This window comes from Aspergillus neoniger, assembly GCF_003184625.1.
Source record: "Aspergillus neoniger CBS 115656 unplaced genomic scaffold BO87scaffold_34, whole genome shotgun sequence".
NCBI lineage: Eukaryota > Fungi > Ascomycota > Eurotiomycetes > Eurotiales > Aspergillaceae > Aspergillus > Aspergillus neoniger.
The window spans coordinates 167470-190704 of NW_020291162.1; the positions used below are offsets into that span (position 1 = coordinate 167470).

A 23235-nucleotide genomic window follows, 5' to 3' on the forward strand; every position below is an offset into this window, starting at 1 on the left:
CTCCCGCGCCCGAGAAGCCATTCTACGTCGCTTGGATGGGTGGCTGCGAAAACGATCAACACGGACAACATCAGCAGTCTGTCTAGCACATCACACAACACCATCCAAGCGCAGAATGCACTCACCCGACGCTTGCATCGAGGAGCCGAGCACATCTCCTGCAACGAACATCTTGATCATCCAGCCGACCCGGATGATGCCAACTATCCCCCTTCACGAGGGCTACAATCTGGCCCAGATCCATGTATATGCTCGCAGCGAAGAGGGCAGACGCGATCAGCAGCAGGGTGCTCTTTACGATGTACAAACCGATCGTCCAGTAGGAGATTGAGATGCCGGCATCACGCCGTCGAGGTATCCTATTGCCTCGACTGGTTAGTCAGCTAGTGCAAGTCCACGTTGAAGGATTGACATACAGTATCCTTCGATAACGAAAGGGACAGGGAATCACGTCCGTGTTCGGAGCAGACGATAAGTATGAATGAGGGTGCCCAGCATAAAGAGAGCCGCGAATACAATCGCTGCAGGCATTGATGGGTTGTACTGATAAGCCACCCAGCCGCTATGCGATTCCGAAGACATCTTGTTGAATGGTGGATGGATACTGCCACTAGAGAATTCGACAAGAACAGTATGCTTGACGAATATAGTAGATCATTTCTTCAACTTATCTCTCGATCATATTCATAAAGCGACTCGCCTTTCATCGCCACTTGTATAGAAATTTCTATCTGCAGCTTCACGATCTGCAGCCTCGTATATCTCGTACCTATTTCCCGAATGGGAAGATACCCTCATCCTACGGCGGAATCAGACCGAGCATGTCAGAAGTAAAGACTAAGTAGTACTCTTTCAGATCTCTTGATAAGGAATGGTAGAGAAATAGTTCTCTCTTGAATAAAATTCCTTCCATAAGCACTACAGTAGTCTACATAAAAATCCACTCCTCTACAACCCCATCACCACACCCACCCTATACAAACTCCCCCAAATCTATACTCAAGAGTAAACTACAACCGACTCTCCCTCTCCTCCCCATTAACCAACACATACCTAAACCTCGCCCTCCCCGCCTCCATATCCCTCAACGTCTCATTAATCTCCTCCATCCTCCTAGTCTCCACCCACGGCCTGACCCCCTTCTCCGCCGCAACCTCCAACATACACCTAATATCCTCACGACTCCCAATATTCGACCCCGTCACATTAACCCCCTTCCCAATCAACTCAAACGCCCTCATCCTCGGCAACGGCTTCTCCGGCGCGCCCACCAACACAAACGTCCCGCCGGCCTTTAACAACCTCAAATACTTCCCAAGGGGCATATCATCGCCATCCACCGTACAAAGAATCAAATCCACCGTTCGACTCCACTTCTTCTCCCACCCTTTCTCCTCCCCCGTCGCAATAAACTCATCAGCCCCCAACCCCTTCACCGCATCCTCTCGCTTCCCATTACTCCTCGATATCCCAATAACCCGCTCACACCCCAACGCCTTCGCAAACATTATCCCCAAATGACCTAGCCCGCCGATCCCCACCACCGCTACCGTCTTCCCCTTCCCACTATCCGCCCCATCACCAAGATACTTCCTCAACGGCGCAAACACCGTCGTCCCCGCACACAGTAACGGCGCCGCAACCTCACTCTCTAATCTCTCTGGAATCCGAAACGCGAATGCCGCAGGCCCGCGCCATTTCCGCGCGAATCCCCCGTACGCAATAACGTCGCTTCGCTTTCCCGTCTCGTTGTCCCAGTATCGGCTGTTATAGGTGCCCGTGATGCGCGGACAGTAGTTCTCCTTCCCCGCGACGCATTCCTCGCATGAGGGCTGTAGGCAGGAGAGGGTTTGCGCGCCGATGCCGACTCGGTCGCCGATGCGTAGTGGTGTCGTGTTGGGGTAGGTGGGGATGGATGAGCCGATGCGTGTCACGATGCCGATGATTTCGTGGCCCACGATGCAGGGGTAGGTCGTTGTGTTGGGACCCCAGCCGGAGCGGAGTGTGTGGAGGTCGGTGCCGCAGATGCCGCAGTGGGTTATGTTGATTTCGATGTCCGTGGGAGTGAACGGTTTCGGGGTGTAGGGAGCGTAGGTTAGAGGTGTGGTGGGGGAGTGGGAGAGGTAGCCGTGGAAGTGCTCCGGGGGTGAGGGTGGTGGCATTGTGATGTGTGGGTTGGGTTGGGTTGGATTGTGTGGTGGTTGTGGTTGTAAGTGTGAAGGTGGTGGTGAGTGCGGAGAAGAAGTTGATATAAAGGAGAAAATGCGGAGAAGTGCCGAGGTCCGTTGGTTGAGTTGGTTGATTGAAACAGCCGAATGTGGAATGTCCGAGTTGTGGGGATCTACAACACGTGGTTGGTGGCTACTTTAGTTAGTACCTCGGATTATTCTACTCATTATGTAGATTATGTAGACGATGTATGTTTAAAGGTAGGTTGAATTGTGTATAAATGTAGTAAACTATAAATGTTGCTCACATACGTGGCAGGTATCATAACTCTCCACAGGCATCTATCTATACACCCCTCTCCTGACACCACTTCTCTACCTCCTTCGCCAACTTCTCCCGCTGATCCCGCACCATCTCCATCATCGGCTCAACCTGCTTCGCATACGCATCGTAGCCCTTCTGTCCGTCCGGTCCAAGGCCATCCCCCTTCTGAGGCGCCAGATACGTGTCGTAGACCGAAATCATCAAGTCCATCACAGCAGACAGCTGGTTGGGGAGCCACTGTAATGTGTTAGTCACTCTGCTAATACATCTGCCTCCAAAAGGCACGCATAGACATACCGTGACAATAGGGCTTCCGCCAGTAGCAGTAGGGTGTGGCGTGCGGCGAATGATGTACTCGCGGGCAAACAGCCAGTGTCGCCAGCGGAAGCTGCGCACGTGGTTGAGAGTCTTCAGGAGCAGAATTGCCGTCTCGGTATCTGCCAGCGCAAAGTTGCGCACCCCGACCTCTTCCGACTTGGAGTTGATGTGCGCGAGGAACTCGCGGTGGGGAAGCGGACGGTAGGCGCGGAATTCATGCAGTACCTTGGTGAGCGGGTTGGAGGGCATGGGGATCTGGCAAAGGTGGTCGAGCAGTGGGATCTGTGTAGAAATTTAGCTTGAGCCGTTTGTCTTAGGGCATGGGGATGGATACATACCATGCTGTCGTTTGCACCACTCTCTCCGCGGAAGAAAAGAGGCTTGTTGTCGAGTACTCCGTCGTAGACGACGCCGTTGGGGAACATGGACTGAGAAGTGATTCCGAAGATGAAGACGCGGAAGGAGAGGTAGTCCTGGGGCTTGGAGTTGGCCCACATGTCTGTAATCGTTAGCTGGAGTGTACTGATACAAGTAGGAAGCATATGCATACCCTCCATTGCTGCTTCGATCTTTTCCATTGACTCCAGGATCTCACGGAAACCGTCGTTGACTACCGAGCGGGGTCCACCCTGCTCAACGGTGTCGACAACTTTGACAGCTCCGCTTATTAGGCCGCTCGAGTACTTGACCATGTCCACATGGGTCAAGATGAATCCTGCCTCTGAGCTCTTGGGGTCGAGGCCATTCTCAAAGGCGCGGACCAATCTGAGGTTAGGGTAAACCAGGCCCTTGGATGGCTCGGCCATGGTGTAGTTGAAGAGGGAGTATGCAGCTGCATAGGACAGGAAGGGAGGAATGTTCAAGCTGTATCATATTAGTATACTGGTCAAGATACCACAAGTCATGTAGGGTAGGCATACAGCTGAGAACAACGGTACATGGGACGAGCTACAGTCTTGGGCAGCAGGTCCCGCCCCAACCCATAGCCACTCTCAGGGTCCTTGCACCAGTTCTCCCAGCATGGCTCAAGGATATAAGCCGAAGCGAGGAACGAATAGTCCCGGAACAGAGCAGCAATCATATACAGGTCCGGCAACCCCTCATCGGTGACCTGCTTGTCGATCTCATCCGTCAAGTCGGGCAGCTCAGCCAGAAGGGCAGGGCCCAGCTCATACTTGGCAAGAAGACCTGGAGTGCCATCTTCCTTGAGGACTGGCATCCGCTCAAGCAGGGACATCAGGGGTTGGAAGACATCAGGCAGCTTGGTAGGGGCAGTGAGGTAGGGAAGGAAGCCAGTGGAGGTGGTGATAGTGAAGGGGTCCACGGACCGGGGCACAGTGGAAGGGTCATCATGAATGTGAGGGAAGCGATCCACAGTGCTGTTGGGCAAGGGGACTCTAGAGGGAGACATGGTGTGGAGGTAATGTAGTATAGAAGTCTATCCGAGATGTAAGGCAAATGGATGATGACGTGATGACGATGAGAGAGTATAGGGTTGGTAGAGACCCAAAGTCAAAGTAAGAAGAAGATAAGAAAAACGGGAAAGTTCCCACTGGGAATGTTTGCGGATACTGGAGGATCTGGGAAGGAGAGCTTGGGAGTCAGAATTGGGCGGGAAAGCAGGCGATTCTTATAATACTCAGAGGCCGGTATCAATTCCGGCCTCAAAGGCACCATTACGAAAGAGGTAGGAAAACTGCGTGGGGACCTCAGACTCGTTCGCGATAACGTAGCATCATAGATGATGAACCATCCTACGTGATATATTGGGGTTCTGCGATGATTCTACGCAGAAACAACACCCCTTACAGGTATGTCTGGCCATCAGATGCACGTCCATCGACTCTATACAAACTCTTGGCAAATAAGGGCACGCCAGAATCACGGGGACGCGCTATTCCCGATTGAGCGGGGTATAGCAGCTGCACCCTGTGCTCGTTCCGGGGTCTAGCCGCCTGGAGATGGCCATATAGCTGCTTACATACAATTTTAGGCCCCTGATAATGGGATAGATCTTTTACTACTCTCGAAAATACTTCTAATGCAGCCATAACTGCCCCAAAGCGTCGCCGTCTACATTATGGACTGCTTTATACTTCACCAAATGCCAAGGCTTTATGTCACATGGCCCCCAGCATGATTGGCCAACATCCTTGGATCGCGGCCGAATAGGCTTTCCTAGTTGCATGAGGCCGGAATTGGGCCGGCCTCCGATGATAGCCGGCCTTCTTTTATGTCGGTCAGCTATCGCTCCTATCTCGGAGTCCGCCGGCACGTGTCACCGTGCCATTCTTGGCTGATAAGGATGTTACAACAATACCAAATATCAGCGTGTCTGAGACTGTATATATTTCTACTACAGCAATATGGAATGAATGTCTGTTCATGCATAGCGGTGCTTCTTATACCGCTGCCATATAGCCTTCTCATTGCCTTCTTTCAGCAGGTGTGGCGCTGAACAGCCAATCCCTTAGCGAACCATGTGGTCTCGAGACAGGCTGAATCAATAGTATACAGAGGTGGGTGTGGATAATGATCTCTAATGTACATTTTGGGTATATTCTACAAGCATACAGCCATCACATGCCAAGTGGACATCTATACCTGCTCTCTCGTTAGGGAGGGTTTCGCCTCTAACCATCAAGGGCATGAACATACCAGACAAAGTCTATGAATCGTAAAGGACCGCTCGGGCGTGTATCATGATGTTTGTCCTTGATTCGGCTTCCCTTCGCTTGGTTCGTCAACGCTGGGCGAGACCTTCTGTAGCTTCCGGTACTCTTCTTCCAACGCCCTTTGCATCTCGAACTCGGCCTGTCGTTCCCTGCGGATACGTTGTTTCTCCATGTCTAGCTCAACCGCTTTGTGCATGCCCTAGATACGAAGCAAGCATTAGTCACTGCAATTGTCCTGGCCATAAAGCACCGGTGACATACAATTTTCTCTTGTTCTTGTGCCCAGTGCACAAAGTAGATGATCCCCGCCGTACCGAGACCAGTCGCGGCCAATGTCAATTTGGAAGCACGAGACATATTGCCTTGTATGCAATTTGTGAATTGCGCGACAATCTAAAAGAAGCAGTAAATGAATGAACGGTTGAATGCGCGAGTGGCATCATGTCCAAATCTGCATCGGATTATCGGTGATATCAGTGATGGCGGTGTCTGGTGGCAGAACCCCGACCGCCTAAGGGGTCATTCGTGGCGTCGGGGAGATCGAACGGCGCATCACAAGCTCACGACTCCACCTCTGTATACTCCTATATTCTCCGACTCTTTCGTTCTCATAAGCGCCTTTTCTGAGAAACAATACTGCAAAGATGGTGAGGAGAATGTGTCGCTCGACTTGGGAAATTGCCATACTGACTCTTTCGGATAGTCCGCTCAGAACTCCGCAGGCATTCAGACCCTCCTCGATGTAGGTCGCATTTGATTGAACTGGGTGGGGTATAGTGGTTGACCATCTCTATTTCAGGCCGAGAGGGAGGCTCAGAAGATTGTTCAACAAGGTTAGTTTACACTGTCTTTGAAAGAATACCGGACCATTAATCAGTGCTGATGTGTCGCATTATCCAGCCAGAGAATGTATGTCATCAGACACCCGATAACCACAGCATCCCGATTAATGTTCTTGTAGACCGCACGAAGCGCATAAGGGAGGCAAAGTCCGAAGCACAGAAGGAGATTGAGGAGTACAGAAAGCAAAAGGAGGAGGAGTTCAAGAAGTTCGAGGCTGAGGTATGAATGACTATCTGTCCTGCGGGGTTGAAGTTGGGAGATGCGACATTTGGACGAACGTGAGGGTTGACATTACTGTTTCTAGCACTCGAGCGGATACAAGAAGGCCGAGGAGGATGCGAACAAGGAGGCTGAGGTGAAGCTCCAGGAAATCAAGGATGCTGGCAACGAGAGGGGTGGAAAGGTTATTGAGACTCTTATCCATGCGCTGGTCGATGTGAAGCCCGAGCCGTCCGAGAAGATCGTGATCAAGGCATAGAGAGATGATGCCGGTTGTCATTGCGGCAGCATGAGGGGTTCTTGTTTGTCATTTGCTTTCAGCCTGTGAATATAGTTCTGGCCCGCTGTTTGAGCATTACATAAATTATGTTGTATCCTGTCTGAAGCTGGCAAGAGTCAACTTGAAGTTGTCTTGATTTCTCGCTGCTGGTATAAGGTTGTTGCAAGTCAACCTATAAGGCCCTTGAAGCACAACCCAGCATACTGATGTAGCGCTTATGTACACCAATAATAGTAAACTAAAAGAGAAAGGCTGGCTCGTTGATCGTATGCATGCCTTTATTCCCAGTTACAAACTGTGGATACAGTAGACGTTGTCAATGCCATGGTGTTGCGGCCTAAGGCATGAAGTGCCCAGTAACTGTTGCGTCATCAGGAACACCAGGCTGCCCCCAATGTATACATTTCTCTCAAGCCTCTCTTCAGCATCACACAATTAGTGAGAGGAATCATAAGATGAGATATGCCGTTGCCGTGTCCAACGGCGTAAGAAGCATCAAATTTCATTCGCTCTCTGTCCGCTATCCAGCCCTGAGGTGTCTTCATTCCTCTGCGCGTAGGCACAGCCCACAGCATCCCAGCAGCCCCGATGCTCTCGATCCGCGCCTGGAAGACCTGGGGAACGTTATCAGAGATGAGTATGCAATAATCCGGGAGAATTACAGTAAGCATGGACCAGGCAAAGACCATACTATCAGTGTCGAGCTACTGATGCTCCCTTAACAGATGCCCCAAAACACGCAGTTGTTCTCGCGCATGGCCTGCTTGGATTCGCAGAGCTGCGTCTTGCTGGACGTTATCTTCCTGGAGTTCAATATTGGCGTGGTATTAAGGAAGCTTTATCGATGCAAGGGGTTCGGGTCATCACTGCCACAGTGCCTCCCTCCGCATCCATCGAAATGCGTGCCGAAGAATTAGCGAGAGATATCGCCGCCGGTGCACCCGGAGAACATGTAAATATTATTGCGTAAGTTTCTACCCCAGAAGATATGATGTTGACTTGTCTGACCTGGAATAGTCATAGCATGGTAAGTGCAACATCTACCTGCCATTACGGGAGTCGTTGTTGACACTTCCCTTAGGGGTAAGAACCAGGAAAGTCTACCCTTCGATAGCAGATATTAATCAGTACTCAAGCGGACTTGACTCTCGATATATGATCACTCATTTGAAGCCGACTGATTTCAAAGTAAAATCGTTGACCACGATTGCGACTCCCCATAGAGGTATGTGATGTCTCAAGATTCGCAGAGCATTTACTCAACGTTTCTAGGCTCTGCTGTTGCAGACTTCGCCCTCAAGCAGATTGGCGGTTAGTATGCACTTCGCTTCTATAAATACTACTATCTAATGTGGTCCTAGATGACCGCCTTGCCCAGCTGTACTATGCTCTAGACCGGCTAAAGGTAGAAACGGGCGCGTTTGCCCAACTAACTCGTGACTATATGACGAACACCTTCAACCCCGCAACGCCAGACATTGAAGATATCCAGTAGGTCCCCACTGGCCGAAGATGGTACCGTCATCAGGATGGCTGAGCTATGCAGATACTTTTCGTACGGGGCGGCAATGCAGCCAAGTTTCTGGTCCGTCTTCCGTCTATCCCACCGTCTTCTGGAACAAATAGAAGGGTACAATGATGGACTTGTCAGCGTTGCCAGCAGCAAGTGGGGAGCATACAAGGGCACCCTGGAGGGCGTCAGCCACTTGGACTTGATCAACTGGAGCAATCGACTCAAGTGGCTGGCCGGAGAAATTACAGGCAACAGACAGAGGTTCGCCAATAGACTTTCCAACTTAATTCATTGGACATGCGAGCGCCCTGCTGACATTGGCTTTTTTTTTTTGTGTCGTATAGGTTCAACGCCATTGCATTCTACCTTGATATTGCAGGTAAGGCGCGAAATTGTCTCGGCAGCGCATCAGTTGATAACCATGGCTAATGAATCTAGACATGCTCGCTAAGGAAGGACTCTGACGACCCACCCCACTGCAGTCAAATTGGAAATCTTGGTGCCTATAAGTGTACTTGTAATTTGAAGTATAGATCACTTGGCGATACCCAATTAATTCATACCATCAGTTCTTTTGATGTCCATTGCCATGGCTCTGCTAGCGTCCGTGACGTGGCGGTGCAACGGGAGGGGATACCCATACCATAGAGTTCTGTTCGGGGTGGCTGAGCAGAACCCCGGCTGTGACGCGAATCGGAGGCCAGCAAAAACCAGCCCTGCGAGAGGATCGCCATTCAGTCTGGCTCTCTCCCCCGTCAGACACTGTCAGACTGAAAGGCCCAGAATGGGTCGCACCCACCGTATGATTAAAAAAAATCCGGTCAATGAACTCCACCGATTGCTCGCTCAGATCAATCAGCAGTCATGACTCCAGGATAGTATTTATTCATTAGGAATGGTCTATTATTTTTTGTTCGAGAGGGAAAAGTTCCGAACGCGCCGAGACCGTACAGTTCTCGGGTTGCCCCACGCCTTGCGCTTTTACGTCCCCTGGATTCAAACGTCATTTTCCCAGCTTGTAATAATCTAGTCAGAAAGTCACTGCCGAACTCCCGTCTTCGCTTTTCTTCTCCCAGCCTTCCACATCCGCCGTGCACTGGTTTCTGTTTCCTTTGTTTACTTGGAGTTCCATATCCGCTCTCAGTAGATACTCTCCCTCCTATTTCTCCCAGTGCATCGTCCTCTACTCCAGCACAGACTGACTGGTTCGGTCCCTGACATTGAGCCTGTGCACGCTTGCCGGCCCGCTTCAACCGCCACACGGTTCACCAACTTGTGGTCGTCATGTCTGTAATCATCCACCTGGACCGGCCTCATAAGCATTTCACCAATCTCGACTATCTCACGGGAAAGGTGGTCCTACAATTACACTCTGAAGCTGCAATCGGAGGCATTCAAGTAAAATTAGAAGGCGAAAGTCGGACGCGCCTGGCAGGTCCGAAATATCCACATAATGAGCAGTCGGATAAGAAACGTACCGAAATCGAGGTTCACAAGGTGCGAATCCTGAGCCATTCCCCTCCAACTTCCTCTTCCTCCTTCCATCCGAGGCGCGAAAGAAAATGCTATGATAGACTTCAATGCAAGCGATACTGATTTTAGCTGGTGTAGATCCTGTACAAAGTCGAAACGGTTTTCCCCACTGCCGCAGTATTCAATGCAGAGACTCCAGACAGAGCTTATACATTCGCAAGAGGGACGTACGAGTATCCCTTCAAATTCAAGGTCAGTATAGTTCGCATGGTAATACCTGTGACATACAGAACTTATAGTGGCTGTGCAGTTCCCATTCAACAATTCTTGCAGCATACACAATAGCATGCTTACGAACCTGAACATCACGGGTCTGAGGGTCGAAATGGCCAGGGACACCGCTCGCCATGTGAAGAAGACGCTCCCTCCATCTCTCAGTGGCTTCCCAGGCATGGCCGACATCAAGTACTATGTAAAAGCGACGGTTATTCGTCCCCAGTTCTACAAGGAGAATCTCAGGGCGGTATGTTGGTTTAATGAGCGATCGCTGCGAGAAGAGGATAATCTGCAGCATTCCAATGCTGATAATTGGCTTCTAGATCACCAACCTAAACTTCCTTCCCATCGAGCCTCCCAGGACAGGAAAACCGAACGAAGAAACTTATGCAAGACGACAACACCAATTTACGGATGCCCCGAATGTGTCCAAGAAAAGAAGCCTTTTCCAGAAGATGTCGAGCAGTTCGCTCCGGGACACTGCAGGCGGTTCCCCTCGCGTATCCGCTGACCTGCGGCTACCCAACCCAACAATTCTGACCTGCAATGAGCCTATACCGATGCGTGTCCTCGTCAAGAAACTGTCGGAGTCTTATGAGATTATTTTCCTGCAGATGATCCAGGTCGAGCTGATTTCTTATACCAACATCGTCGCCCATGACCTACGGCGCACCGAAAGCGGCACTTGGGTCATTCTCAGTCAGAGTAATATGGCTGTGCCTCTCGGCAGAGGCGGAGACCCAGCCGATACGGAGTGGACAATTGATTCTAGTTTATGGAGTGGTATACCTCTACCCAGTACGGTAGCGCCGTCCTTCGAGACCTGCAATGTCTCGCGGACGTATGAGCTCGAAGTTCGAGTGGGCCTGACCCATGGAAGTATTGGGAACATGAAGGTAAGTCGTCAGCTGCACAATTCTAGACACTCTGCTCATAACCAATAGCCCCAACTTATCGTTCTTCCGCTACGGATGCCCGTGAAAGTTTACTCCGGCATCGCTCCTCCAAAAGCACTTCTGGATGCCATGGCGGCCAACGGTCAGGCCAGGCCAGTGGCTAGCCCCACAAGTCCCACCGGATCGATGGATAGCACACGTCCTCCAATGCCGCCTCGGCCTGCCAGACCTCCTGTGCCTGCCAATCCTGAGGACGGCTACGACGATGCACCTCCCAGTTACGAAGATGCCATGGCTGAAACTCTTAGTCCTGTGGATGGCCCCCGTCGAGAGTATAACCCACCAGATGCCTCTTCCGAAAGATCTGTTGAACCTGGAGCTGATCCGCGATCTCCAGTTGGAAAGGAACCTGAGGCGTCCACACCGTACGGCAACCAGGAGGCGATGTCCTCGTCGGAGACACTCGATATGCTGCCCGAAAGCCCACCAGAGTCCCGCTCTGGTTCACCCCCAAACTCTCCCGTTGCGCGTCAACAAAGCGTGCTCAAAATCCACAAGGCTCCCCTTCTGCTGGAGGAGGATAGCCCTCCCGAATATCAGACGATTGCAGCTGGAAAGCCGCAAGCATCCCATAGCCAGGTTAACCGTGTGCCGTCCCAGCCAGGAAACAGGCCCATGAACCTGGGCGTTCCCAACCGGAAGCCAGTTCCCCGGAGTCCAAGTAGGCAAACCTGAAGTTTGCATGATAACGAGCTTCTATGTTGCAGCCGGTTGCATCTAATGAATTAGCACTGGGCTATTGAACCAATCTCAGTACAATATCAAAACATCCGTGTCGTTGCACGCATCTTTCCGGAGTTAACAGGAAACCTCGATGAAAGTTCCATGGATATTACTTTGCTCTTCGATACCACCTGATGCATTTTCAGTTACTATACAGGCGACTTGAATCATTTTAATCACTCACATTGTCATTCTATTCAATGAAATAATTTAATATGAGCAATATAATGGAACTGTCATGTAAAGCAAGCTATAGTGTGGCCGTAGTGAATTTGATTGATGCCTTAGGTGTAACGACCGAACAGGCTTAGCCCGGCCCAACATCCGCGCTGCTGGTCGCCGTCACACCTGCAGTTTCCTCCCGTCACTTTTCTACTTTTCTCTAGTTCACGCTTTCCACTCGTCGATTTATTACTAGATTTTTGCTGTGTTTCTAGCGCTCAAAATGTCCCTGTTGTGATCTTGCTTCGAGCTACAACCCCTTCGTGCGGTTTTCCCATACTTGTACTCATACTCCGACGCGACGAGCAAGTCGGAAAGCATCTCGCCGTTGTTAAGCATTAACGCGACGGTTTGCTGCATGATTTTGTTTTGCTTTTCACCATCATACTAATTAATTTTAATGAGCCGTTGCTAGTGCGACTGGTCCGAAGCAACAGGAGAGGAGCTTGAAACAAAATTCTTAAACATTCCATCCACCATGCGTCTCCATCTTATCATCCAGCGCCACGGCCTGCCCGTCACGCGCATTCTTTGGACAACGTCACCGCCGTCTCTTTTCGGCCACAATGCGCCCAGTGCTTCGTCCATGCTTCCTGCCGCATCTTCTGCGCTGGCTTCGACGCGTGCACCTAATGCGCTGTTTTCCAATGGCGGGTACACGATCGCGCAGCTCCTGGAAGATGTGAACGAGGTTATCCCGCTTGAGACGGAACCAGCTTTGTTTGATACGGAGTGCAGTGGACAGTGGGGTCTCGAGGATTATGTAGTTGAGGTTGGTGGCTCTGAGTGCTTGCACTTTATGGAAGTGGAAGGCTTGTTGCGGGACGGTGATGAAATCTTGTAAGTGGTTGTCCCTATGCCAGTTGCCATCGTCCTGGCTCTGGCAAATTTGCTCTTGGATTGAAACTCATCAATCTCTTCTTCTGGCAGGATACGCGCCCTCCAAATCTCAGACCTTCGAGCCAGACGGCTTTCTGGTCGCCATCAAATATCGTCCGACGGCAAACACCTCATTGATGGAGTCCCTTTTGGGAAGCCATTCCTGAAAAGACCTACGTCGTCAAGGCCCGCGATTACGATCCCTCCGAGAAAGAAACGACGCACTAGCGCTGCGGGTTGGGACTATGGATCACGCTACGAGGAGGAAGATACCGAATGGGCGCCGAATAATCAAGTGGGCTTTGCAAGAGAGCTTCCTGTGATCAGGTCGAATGAGCAGCCGCAGGAGAAGAGGGGTGATGAGTACACGGACGCTTACCAGGATGATTATGAGGATTACCACGAGCCTGAAGAAGATGGTAATGGGACAGTCATCCGACATGCTATTGACGAGACACAAGATCAAGCTTCGGAAAGTGACTCGGATGAATTAAACATCAACCCTGAGGACTTGGCAGAAGAGCTGAAGGGACTGGAGGAGGATCTGGAGATATCCCCCATGCCTATGGCGGAAGACATTGATGCTGAGCAAGCAGGCTATCCGCTGCGCTCCAGACCCAGTATCCATCAATCGGCCCCAAGAAAGAGCTCTTTGGCCCATCCATCTAGTCAAGAGTCTTCTATACCCGACGGTACTCGCAGGGATTCAAAGGCAGTGACATTTGAAGACCAGAAAGAGATTCCGTCTGTTGTGGAATCGAATGCTACCGTTGCCAGCAAAGTCATCTCAATCCCAGAGGATGCTACAGGCTCGGCTTCAGATACGAGCGATAGCTCATCCGCAAGCGACACGAGCGAGACCAGCGACTCTAGCGACTCAGAGGATTCCAGCAATGCAAGTGATTCATCTTCCGGTGATGACTCCGGATCGGAAGCTTCTACATCTGATTCAGAAGAAGATTCAAGCTCTGACTCTGATGATGACATGTCCACGTCCGAATCGGAGGACGAGCTTTCGGACTCTGATGTAGATGTGCAGTTGCGCACGAAGACCAATCCTCCGGGAGCGGGCTCTCTGAGAACCAAGAAAAGCAATGAGCGTAACAAGATGCGACGCAGGTTAGCAAAACTAAAGGAGCTTGGTGCCCTGCCCGCACAGGCCGATTTTGCTGCTCTCCGTGACTGGGAAGAGGCCAATGGACGTTCATACTACATTCCTGAAGATAAACACGATTCTAAGGAACAAGAACGTGCGGAGTTTGAAGCAAAGCGACAGAAGCTACTCCGTGATCTTGCATCAGGGGGAGTCGATGTCACTGAGGTGAAGCAAAAGGAAATTGCTTCTCCGCAGAGCGTCAAGGCTATCGACCAAAAACAGTCTGCAACCGATATTGCCAATGGTGAAGATGAAGCCGAGCCACCTTCCAAGCGGCGTACTCTTGATGTTGCCAGCTCCAGGAGAATGCTCTTTGGCTCACTGGGAGTGAGAACCCCACGGACCAAAGAAGACGAGGAAGCTACTCGGAGGAAGCTTGCAGGCAAGGTCAACAACCAGGTTCAACCTTCAAAGTCCCTGAAAGAAGACACGGTTCAAGCGCCTGAAAGCGATTCGGAAGAGAACTGGCAGGACAAGTTGATCCTCCGGGCTACCGAGTGTATCTATGACGATATTGAGCTGACCGCTCCGCCATTCCCCTTCGAGCAGCGCTGGGACGCTGAAGCTGGTGATATCATCAGGCAGCGCAAAGGTTGGGGCAAGAAGAGAAGACGGCGGCAGCAACTTCAAGTTTACGATGGGGACGAAGGATATGAAAATGGCGATTACGGCTATTCCGTCGGCGAGTATTCCGTCGGCGATCTACAACTAAACTACGATGATGCCGAGCAACCGAATGGAGACATGGAGGGAGTGGAACATGCTGCAGAGCAGCCCGTAGAGGAGCAATTTGAGGATCCGGCAGACGACCTTCCTGCTCTGCCCAATGACCCAGCCTCTCTACAGGACATGGGTGTGGATAGCTTGAAGAAGGGCTCGATCATTGCTTTCCGACAGCTGGAAATTTCCAAGGCTACAGGCTGGCAGCCCACGGTTTCGGGATACCGAGTCGCCAAGATCCACGAGGTCTTTGAACACGATATCATCAAAATCCGGTTAGCCAAGCGTGACCGACGAGAGGCGCGGGATGACCAGGACTGGGATGAGGAGAATGATAGGCCGCAATACAGTGGATTTGAAATGCCCGGGATGGACGAAGAGGAGGACGACGGCTTCCGAGAGTTGTCATTCGCCGACCTGATTGAACCCAAGCTTCTCCGATCTGCTGACGCTGCAGGTCTTGGGAATGCTGGGAAATCCAGCATGTCAGTACACTAATTTCCTTACACTCGTCTGGCGTTCCTGCGCTCACCCGACCAAGCTCCCGTGCAACAGAGGAGCCCAGTCCAATCGAATCCGAAGCCACACGCGGGTACGAGGACCGCCAGCCCCCAGTGCGAAACGTGGAAAGGGAAGGGACTATCTCCGATGAGAAGTTATTGAACCAAAAGCCTATTGACCACACGGAGGGTTCGGCCGTGATCTCTAGCCCCATCAAGTCACCGCATTTTGACGGGTTTCAGTCGCCTCCCGCAAACTTGACAACCGGGTCGAAAAGTAGCCATGAAGACCAGGTGTCCAGATCTACACCTCCGGCAGGACAGGACAGCGAGAATGGCCGGAACGGTCGACAGCCGGAGGATGCCCCCGAGATCAAGGACCCTCCATCGACCTTGCACTCGATGCTTCTCCCCGATGACGCCAATAACGGTGGTTCTGCAGCCAACGCGTCAGAAGACGATCTCCAAATGATCAGTAGCCCCGTGAGTATGATGTCTTTCAACTGCCTGATGGAAACGTACTTTCCCCCGGCGGTCAAGAGAGAGACATCCGCCGCGCCTGCTAAGGAAGAGCCTCGGTCGTCTTCCATCGTTCCCAATCCCTTCTACGAGATCGACAAGGCGGAGGAGGAACGACAGCGACGACAGGCGTCTCGCAAGGGGCGGCGCAGTAGCAATCCGGACGGTGGAAACGGGACGATGGAGCTCATGTCCCTAGCGGGATCGATGTCTCCCGTACCGAGACCATCTCCCCGAGTGAAATCACAAGCGGTGGAGGAACCGTCATCGATCAGCGTTGTCCCGGAGAGTGTGCCGCAGCCTTACCAAGACGATCCGGAGCCGTCACAGCTGTCTGAGGTGGTGGACCTGACACAATCGAGCCCGCCGGTGTCCCCGGGAGGTAGTGATAAAGACTATGCACGCTCACATCGACTTCCCCGAGGGTCCGGATGGGTACAGAAAAACATTCCTCGGACCCTACGGGTGACGCGACAATCACTGGGCCGACGAAGGAATAGAAGCAGTTGAGATGACAGTCAATGGTTTGGTCAGGAGTTGTATGGATGGATAGGTGGATGGGCGGATGTACATGCTGTTTGTAAATATGATGATTCCCTACTGTGTATAATCCTTCCGGAGTATCCACGGGGTAATGCATGATGAGTTTCATTTGTCGTAATGCTTTTCTTTCGGAAGTATTTACTGTGTACTCCGTAACTTGTTCTGAATCCATAGTCCTGGAGGTCCCCACCTGAGAGGTGGATGAGGCCCCACTCGCCCGGATCAGTCTGACAAAACACAAGTGCTGATTGGTGAATAGGGGGCCATGGCAGCGACGTCATTGACGTGGGTTGATGGACGAACCGGGAAGGCACGACTTCAACATCGACAGAAAAAAAATGAAGGCAGGCGCGACTGGTGGTATGGTATTATGTTGTATCGGGTGTGTTTTGAGGGTCTGATTCCATGGCAGTTCCGTCGGAATGAACGGGCTTCTTTATGTCATGGTCCTAGTAGTATTACTACTACTACTACTTACTCTCTTCGAGTGACTTAACCGATAAATAAAGCTCCCCAATGCCATGGCATCATGAAATTGATGTCTACTTACTATTAATACTTCAATTCTTTACTAGCTTGCTGACTTACTACTACTACTAGTAGTTGCCTTTGCGTGCTTTGTCTCCTTCCAATTAATACTACCTATCTCCCCTCATGCCCCGACCCCTCCTCCTCCCTAGTACTGCTGCCCGTCAGAGCTTCTTCCTTCGTGCTTCAGCTCGTTGGTCCCCTTGCTGCCCCTCCTCCTCATCCTCGATTCATTTTCCCTCTTCATCCGCCCGCATCCCCCTCCGCTGTTGTCGTTGCAGTTGTCGCAACTCGGCTCTCTGTCGCTGCTCCTGCTGTGCTCACCCCACTTCGGCTTCTTCTAGATCTTTCACTACTTCATCCTTTTCTACTAACAAACAAAACCCCTCCTTTCCTCCCATCCATCCCTCCTTACGAGCATCATCCCTACGTGCACCCTTCTCCACCAATTCCCTCAAAATGGCCCAGGATTACAAACTCAAGGACATCACGTCCCTGGCGGACGTCAAGGACATGGACAAGGTCGAGTGTGAAGTCGACGGTATTCAGGATGGCAAGGTCCTCTTGGTTAGGTATAATGGTCAGGTTCACGCTATGACCCCTAAGTGTACCCACTATGGTGCTCCTTTGAAGTTGGGTGTCGTGGCTCCTGAGGGGAGGATTACTTGTCCTTGGCATGGTGGTATGTTATTATTCTTACTGTTTTATTGTTGATACCCTTTGGGTATAGATGAGGATAAAGAGTTAACGTCGATGTGGTATAGCTTGCTTTAATGTCGAAACTGGTGATGTTGAGGATGCGCCGGCCCCGAATGCGTTGAAGAAATTCGAGGTGTTTGAGAAGAATGGCGCTGTTTATATCAATGCCAATGAAGCCGATGTTAAGGCGGCTCAGAGAGATCCTGCTGTCAAGTGCAGTGCTTCGCAGCAGGAGAAGTTGGTCGTTGTTGGCGGGTAAGTCCAGTCATTTGAGGAAGTTAGGGTCAGATGTTAATGTAGCGCCTACAGTGGAAGTGGTACCTTTGGTGTGGTCCAGGCGATCCGTGAAATGAAGTACAAGGGTGCCATCACTGTCATCACCCGCGAACCGAACCTCATTATTGATCGTACGAAGCTGTCCAAGGCGTTGATTGCGGATGCCGCGAAGATCCAGTGGCGGCCTGAGGAGTGGTACAAGGAAGCTTCTATTGAGGTCGCCCATGATGATGTGACGGGCGTTGATTTCCAGAAGAAGACGGTGACTACTAAGTCTGGCAAGTCGTACCCTTACACCAAGCTGGTCCTTGCGACAGGAGGTGTGCCGCGCACTCTCCCACTGGAAGGGTTCAAGGACCTTGGAAACATCTTCGTGCTCCGCACCATTCCGGACGTGCAGGCCATTCACCAGGCACTGGGCGAGCAAAAGAACAAGAAGGTCGTTGTCATCGGCAGCTCCTTCATCGGTATGGAGGTGGGCAATTGCCTTGCCAAGGAGAACGACGTCACCATCGTCGGCATGGAGAAGGCCCCGATGGAGCGTGTAATGGGCGAGCAGGTCGGCCGCATCTTCCAGGGTAACCTGGAGAAGGCGGGCGTCAAGTTTAAGCTCTCCGCCAGCGTGGACAAGGCGACTCCCTCCAGCGGAGATTCCAGCAAGGTCGGCGCAGTTCACCTGAAAGACGGCACCGTGCTTCCAGCTGACTTGGTCATCCTCGGAGTGGGAGTGCGTCCCGCGACTGACTTCCTTCAAGGCAACCCATCCGTTACCCTCGAGGAGGATGGGTCCATCAAGACCAATGAGCACTTTGCGGTCCCCGGACTGAACGACGACGTCTTTGCTATCGGTGATATTGCCACCTACCCGTACCACGGGCCAGGAGCAGACCAGGACAAGGGCACATACACCCGTATCGAGCACTGGAACGTGGCCCAAAACGCCGGACGCGGAGTCGCACGCGCAATTGTCCACAGCGGATCATTGCAATCCCTCAAGCCCAAGGCGTTCATCCCCATCTTCTGGTCCGCCCTGGGTGCCCAGCTGCGCTACTGCGGAAGTACCGTGGGCGGATGGGACGATCTAGTGATGAAGGGAGAGCCCGAGAACGCCAAGTTCGCTGCGTATTACTGCAAAGGAGACACGGTGGTGGCCGTTGCCACGATGGGTATGGACCCGGTGATGGTCAAGAGTGCCGAACTGATGCGGCGCAAGAACATGCCGACCAAGTCGCAGATCCAAAGTGGGGTGGATGTGTTGACTGTGGGTGTGCCTGAGTCTGTGAGGATCTAGTTGTATTTAATTGGCTATGATAATGAATCTATTGCAATGAAAGGCGAGTTTTCTTAGTTCATAACGTAACTATATGATATATATACTTCGTAGCTTCGGAGTAACCCGTAGTATCCTAGCACCCAACTATGACTACTGTCGTTCCAACTGGGTTTTGAACATCATAAGCCTATTAGTATTATTTGAGAGCCCGAAATACATTGGCATAGATGTCTTAGACCAAGCAGCCTCTTTCAATGCGCATGGCTTCATGATTCCTGTTCTCTAACCCCTCAGAAGTACTCCAGCCTTGATATATCATCAACGACAACAACATGACAGGCATAAAATTAGATAAACCAAATCTTTTTGATATTCCCATCTAACGCCAACCACAAACAAAGCTGAATACGATACACACGGATACACAAATATAAAAAGGAAAGGGAAAAAAAAGATACTATATAACATGCACACATACTTATAAACAAGTCAAGTTATTCCACCTCCCACCTCATCCTACTCTTATCATTCAATCATCAACACTTACTCCTTACTCTTCTCCTTCTTCGAAGACTTGGACTCCTTCTCTTTCTTCTCCTTCTTCGAAGACTTGGACTCCTTCTCTTTCTTCTCCTTCTTCTCCTTCGACGAAGACTTCTTCACCTTACTAGGCGACTCCTCCACATGCACATCCACCACCTCCGGCTCCAGCTCCGGCGCCACCGACGCAGAAGCAGACCGGATGGCCAAAGCACCAGACATGGTCGTCACAGAGCCTAGTTTTCTGGGTGTCATGCCAGTAGATCCACTACCACCGTAGGAGCTAGAAGCAGCAGAAGAAGAAACCACACCCGTCCTCTCCTCCTCCAGAACCCTCTTCTCCTCCTCCTCATCCAGCATCGTACCCTCAATGCTGAGGAATCCGCTCTCCCGCTCCGACCCAGGAATCACATCCACATCCACGACCCGGAACTTGATCGTGCCGCGCACACGGTGGCCAGACACCGACTGGAAGTATCCTTCCGCGGCGGCGGTTTCGTCGTCGTCGTAGTCGCCTGTGGCGTTGTTGTTGGTAGAGGTGGAAGTAGGATCCGTATCAGCGAGAGGGTTTACATCCTCGGCGAGGGCGATGGGACGGAAAAGTTCCTTGGCGGGGTCGAAGGCAGATTTCTTCTTCTGTCCTTCGGAGGTGGAGGAGGAGTCGCTGTCTTCATTGTCGTTGTTGTCTTCCTTTTCTGTAGCGGAGGTGGTGGATGTCTGCTGCTGCTGCTGCTCTTCTTCCAATTCCTCGCCGGGAGGAATCCACTTCCAGCTCGGGGGTAGACGTTTCCGCTCAATGCCTACGGAGAACAGGTTCAGGACGATGGCGCCCAGGAAACCTTCCGATTGCACGTTCACCCATCCTTCGAGGACCTGGCCGCGCTGGGGCCGGAATACAAGGAAGGTCGCCGTGAGGTAGACGTACAGGACGCCGTATTCGCCGGCGGTGCGGGCGAGAGTCAGTGGTTGCGGGAGGTTGGGGTCTTCGGCGTTGACGATGTTGGTGGATGAGGGCGGCGGGGTGCTGGAGATTGAGGCATTGGAGTAGGCGAGGACGATGCCTTTCAGGGGGGCGTAGTAGGTGAGGAGGAGCGGGGAGAGGTGCTCTGCTAGCAGGGAGGCTAGGGCGTGGGTTGGCGAGATGGAGATCGGAGAGAGTGGGAGGTAGAGCGTTGCGGTGGTGAGGGTGTAAGGGGAGTCGGGGGTCGTAGGTTTGCTAGTACTGGTGCTGGTCTTGGACTGGGATTTCTTGCTGCTGCTGCTGCTGCTGCTGCTGCTGCTCTTCTTGCTGCTGGTGGCATCGCTTTCGTGCTTGCGCTTCTTCTTGCTGGGTGATGTGGTGTCCTTGTGTTTGCGCTTGCGGTCTTTTTCGGGCGAGGATTGTCTGGCTGGCCCTGTCGGGTGGGGGTCGAGGTCCATTGCGTCGAGGGCCATTGTGTCTATTGGGGAGGGGAATTGGCGGCGCAATGGAGGGCAGGTTGTGTTGATTGATTTGATGCCGGTGGAACTCGATGCCTTTTTTTTTTTTCTTTTTGGATTTGCGAGTGGAGGCGGGCGGTGGGGTGGGCGGTGAGGCGGGCTTCTATCCGGAGTGGGTGTTTAGTTGGAGGCATAGAGATAGACATCTTCTGGACCAGCATTTTGGTCGTCGTCGCTCTTGGTACTGTTGGTATTTGGATACTGGTTTGATGGAGGCTTGAATATTGTCTGTTCTGTTGAGATATCATCCCGCCCATGTCGTCGCTTCTCTCTTTCTTCGGTTGGGCTGTCCTCCCAAACGTGAGTACCGTGTCCATTCCCTCCGCAATTCTACAAGCGCCGTGTTGCGCAGCTTCAAATACACAATCATTAACAACATTCTCATCAGTACGTCACATCCATCGTCCAGAGCGTCTACTATGGCATCACCATCCGTGCAGGCGAACCCCGCCCTCAGCCCGGCACTCCGCGCTATGCGCGACACCGCCGGCGCATCTACATCCTCGTCGTGACCAGCTACCTCCTCTACACTCTCTACGAGACCTTCCATCGCGTGCAAGTCGCAGGCGACTTCTACCGCGCCCTGGGGGTCTCTCCGTTTGCCGATGAACGCACTATCAAATCGCGCTTCCGTCGTCTGGCTGCCCAGCACCACCCAGATAAGGCCGGCGGCGCCGTGTCCGACAGCTACTTTGTGTATCTGAGACTGGCGCAGGATACGCTTCTCGACCCTGTAAAGCGGGTCGCGTATGATATGTACGGCCCGGACATGTTGAATTGGGGCGATAAGAGGACCCTGCAGGAGTTTGTGATGGCTGGGTTGCAGCGGTCCCTGCCGCAGTATGTGATCGGGTTGGTTACTATTGTGGTGCTGCAGTTTACGTATTGGTCGGAGTGGGGGCGCTATGTGAGTTTGCTCATTTCCTTTCTCTTTCCTGAAATGCGGTTCTTCGACTTGGGCTTGGGTTGTATGATGGCTAATGGTGGATGCTTTCGTCTAGTGGCGCTATTTCACCTTCGCTGCGCTGGTTACCCTCGAGTCGATCCTACTTACACGTCCTACGGCATTACTACTCCCGTGGAGCTATATCCCCGCCGGGTTGCAGGGTTTGCTGGGATTCTCGTCCAAGGGCCCCGAGTTCTATCTCCTGCCGTTTCAGATCCTGACGCTGGCCCAGCGTGCCTCGGTCACTCTGCACATCTTCATCTCGCAGGTCACGCCGCCGGAGATTAGTAAACGGGCGTCGTCTGCCCCGGGCGATCGTCTGCATCCGCAGACCATGCAGAAACTGGGTCAGCTGGCGCAGCTCTCCCGGGCGACGGATGGCGAAGCGACTCGGTTGCTGCAGTTGGGGTTTGCGCCATTCAAGGGTGATCGTGAGGGCGTGACGGCGCTGCGGAAGGGCATGAAGGAGGCGCTGGTGCTGGGCAGTGTTCGGGCAAGTCCGGGAGTGCAGCAAGCGGTTGGGGAGGTGATCCGACGGAAGAAGCAGGGGAAGGCGGATTGAAGTGATGAGTTGAGGTCAAGTGAAGATATTGTATTTTCTTTTTTTTCTAAGTAGTAGAATACATTTCTTTTCTTAGTGGAATATATATTCAGTTCGAATGGAGTGATGGAATAGTAGTAGTATGATTGCTGTAATACTCACTACATTCACCCGGTAGATTAATCTGAACGATGGTGGTGTCGATCTTACACAATAGTAGTGAATTAATGTCCGGCTTAGAATTCAGCCATGAGGCGATCAAAATGATTAGCATCCTTATTGGCAGTTGCCGCGGTGAATGCGTGGCCTGTTTCACTCCCAGCAATCCAGCCTATACTACATCATACTACTACTGTGGACATGTAGATACTATGTGGTATATATATACTACGTGGGTTGTTATTGTCAAATTCTGGAGTCTTATAGCATCTATATATAACCAACTCTAATATTGTTAACAAATAAATGCCAAAGATAGTTGACCATGGAATGAATTATGGCCAAGGCAAGGCAGCCTGGCCGATCGGGGCCAGATATGCTGGTTCACAGTTGAGGGATTTCATGGATTGAATCAATCCCTTTAGTGCAGCGGTTGTTGTTACTAGTTGGTTGGTTGGTTGGTCGATTGATTGATTGATTGATTGC

General features: G+C 51.8%; 10 protein-coding genes across 10 annotated transcripts; 6 read left to right on the forward strand and 4 right to left on the reverse strand.

Annotated features, from left to right (window-relative positions):
- Positions 1–121: 121 nt before the first annotated feature.
- Positions 122–2278, reverse strand: BO87DRAFT_462043 (alcohol dehydrogenase; the record flags this gene model as incomplete). Its single annotated transcript, XM_025629139.1, has 2 exons — positions 1054–2278; positions 122–371 (listed from the first exon to the last, which is right to left on the reverse strand). Exons 1-2 carry the CDS (start codon positions 2160–2162, stop codon positions 122–124), a joined length of 1359 nt encoding a protein of 452 aa, XP_025476180.1. The 5' UTR covers positions 2163–2278.
- A 236-nt stretch (positions 2279–2514) lies between these two features.
- BO87DRAFT_462044 (indoleamine 2,3-dioxygenase family protein) lies at positions 2515–4389 on the reverse strand (the record flags this gene model as incomplete). The annotated part of the gene is made up of 5 exons (XM_025629140.1): positions 3732–4389; positions 3362–3675; positions 3150–3310; positions 2791–3093; positions 2515–2730 (listed from the first exon to the last, which is right to left on the reverse strand). Exons 1-5 carry the CDS (start codon positions 4220–4222, stop codon positions 2515–2517), a joined length of 1485 nt encoding a protein of 494 aa, XP_025476181.1. The 5' UTR covers positions 4223–4389.
- Positions 4390–5188: 799 nt separating this feature from the next.
- BO87DRAFT_342136 (protein PET117) lies at positions 5189–5906 on the reverse strand. The gene is made up of 3 exons (XM_025620728.1): positions 5748–5906; positions 5470–5685; positions 5189–5415 (listed from the first exon to the last, which is right to left on the reverse strand). The coding sequence occupies exons 1-2, from the start codon at positions 5841–5843 to the stop codon at positions 5512–5514; spliced, it is 270 nt and encodes an 89-aa protein (XP_025476182.1). The 5' UTR covers positions 5844–5906; the 3' UTR covers positions 5189–5415; positions 5470–5511.
- A 224-nt stretch (positions 5907–6130) lies between these two features.
- BO87DRAFT_389908 (uncharacterized protein) lies at positions 6131–6807 on the forward strand (the record flags this gene model as incomplete). Its single annotated transcript, XM_025624911.1, has 6 exons — positions 6131–6133; positions 6190–6228; positions 6264–6319; positions 6364–6395; positions 6448–6548; positions 6634–6807. The coding sequence occupies 6 exons, from the start codon at positions 6131–6133 to the stop codon at positions 6805–6807; spliced, it is 405 nt and encodes a 134-aa protein (XP_025476183.1).
- Positions 6808–7283: 476 nt separating this feature from the next.
- BO87DRAFT_429380 (triglyceride lipase) lies at positions 7284–8805 on the forward strand (the record flags this gene model as incomplete). The annotated part of the gene is made up of 9 exons (XM_025627494.1): positions 7284–7491; positions 7554–7794; positions 7846–7855; positions 7957–8053; positions 8101–8139; positions 8190–8319; positions 8375–8602; positions 8686–8720; positions 8780–8805. 9 exons carry the CDS (start codon positions 7284–7286, stop codon positions 8803–8805), a joined length of 1014 nt encoding a protein of 337 aa, XP_025476184.1.
- A 471-nt stretch (positions 8806–9276) lies between these two features.
- On the forward strand, positions 9277–12005 carry BO87DRAFT_379609 (arrestin (or S-antigen), N-terminal domain protein). The gene is made up of 5 exons (XM_025624078.1): positions 9277–9838; positions 9953–10066; positions 10125–10337; positions 10414–10986; positions 11035–12005. Exons 1-5 carry the CDS (start codon positions 9626–9628, stop codon positions 11719–11721), a joined length of 1800 nt encoding a protein of 599 aa, XP_025476185.1. The 5' UTR covers positions 9277–9625; the 3' UTR covers positions 11722–12005.
- A 165-nt stretch (positions 12006–12170) lies between these two features.
- BO87DRAFT_418727 (uncharacterized protein) lies at positions 12171–16275 on the forward strand (the record flags this gene model as incomplete). Its single annotated transcript, XM_025626903.1, has 3 exons — positions 12171–12831; positions 12922–15231; positions 15288–16275. Exons 1-3 carry the CDS (start codon positions 12470–12472, stop codon positions 16273–16275), a joined length of 3660 nt encoding a protein of 1219 aa, XP_025476186.1. The 5' UTR covers positions 12171–12469.
- A 539-nt stretch (positions 16276–16814) lies between these two features.
- On the forward strand, positions 16815–19150 carry nfr1 (putative AIF-like mitochondrial oxidoreductase (Nfrl)). The gene is made up of 3 exons (XM_025624079.1): positions 16815–17518; positions 17601–17790; positions 17845–19150. The coding sequence occupies exons 1-3, from the start codon at positions 17296–17298 to the stop codon at positions 19100–19102; spliced, it is 1671 nt and encodes a 556-aa protein (XP_025476187.1). The 5' UTR covers positions 16815–17295; the 3' UTR covers positions 19103–19150.
- Positions 19151–19285: 135 nt separating this feature from the next.
- Positions 19286–21113, reverse strand: BO87DRAFT_379612 (DNA-directed RNA polymerase I subunit RPA43). Its single transcript, XM_025624080.1, has one exon. It carries the CDS (start codon positions 21056–21058, stop codon positions 19628–19630), a length of 1431 nt encoding a protein of 476 aa, XP_025476188.1. The 5' UTR covers positions 21059–21113; the 3' UTR covers positions 19286–19627.
- A 147-nt stretch (positions 21114–21260) lies between these two features.
- On the forward strand, positions 21261–22700 carry BO87DRAFT_379613 (J domain-containing protein). The gene is made up of 3 exons (XM_025624081.1): positions 21261–21403; positions 21492–22010; positions 22105–22700. The coding sequence occupies exons 1-3, from the start codon at positions 21359–21361 to the stop codon at positions 22609–22611; spliced, it is 1071 nt and encodes a 356-aa protein (XP_025476189.1). The 5' UTR covers positions 21261–21358; the 3' UTR covers positions 22612–22700.
- The last annotated feature ends 535 nt before the right edge of the window (positions 22701–23235 follow it).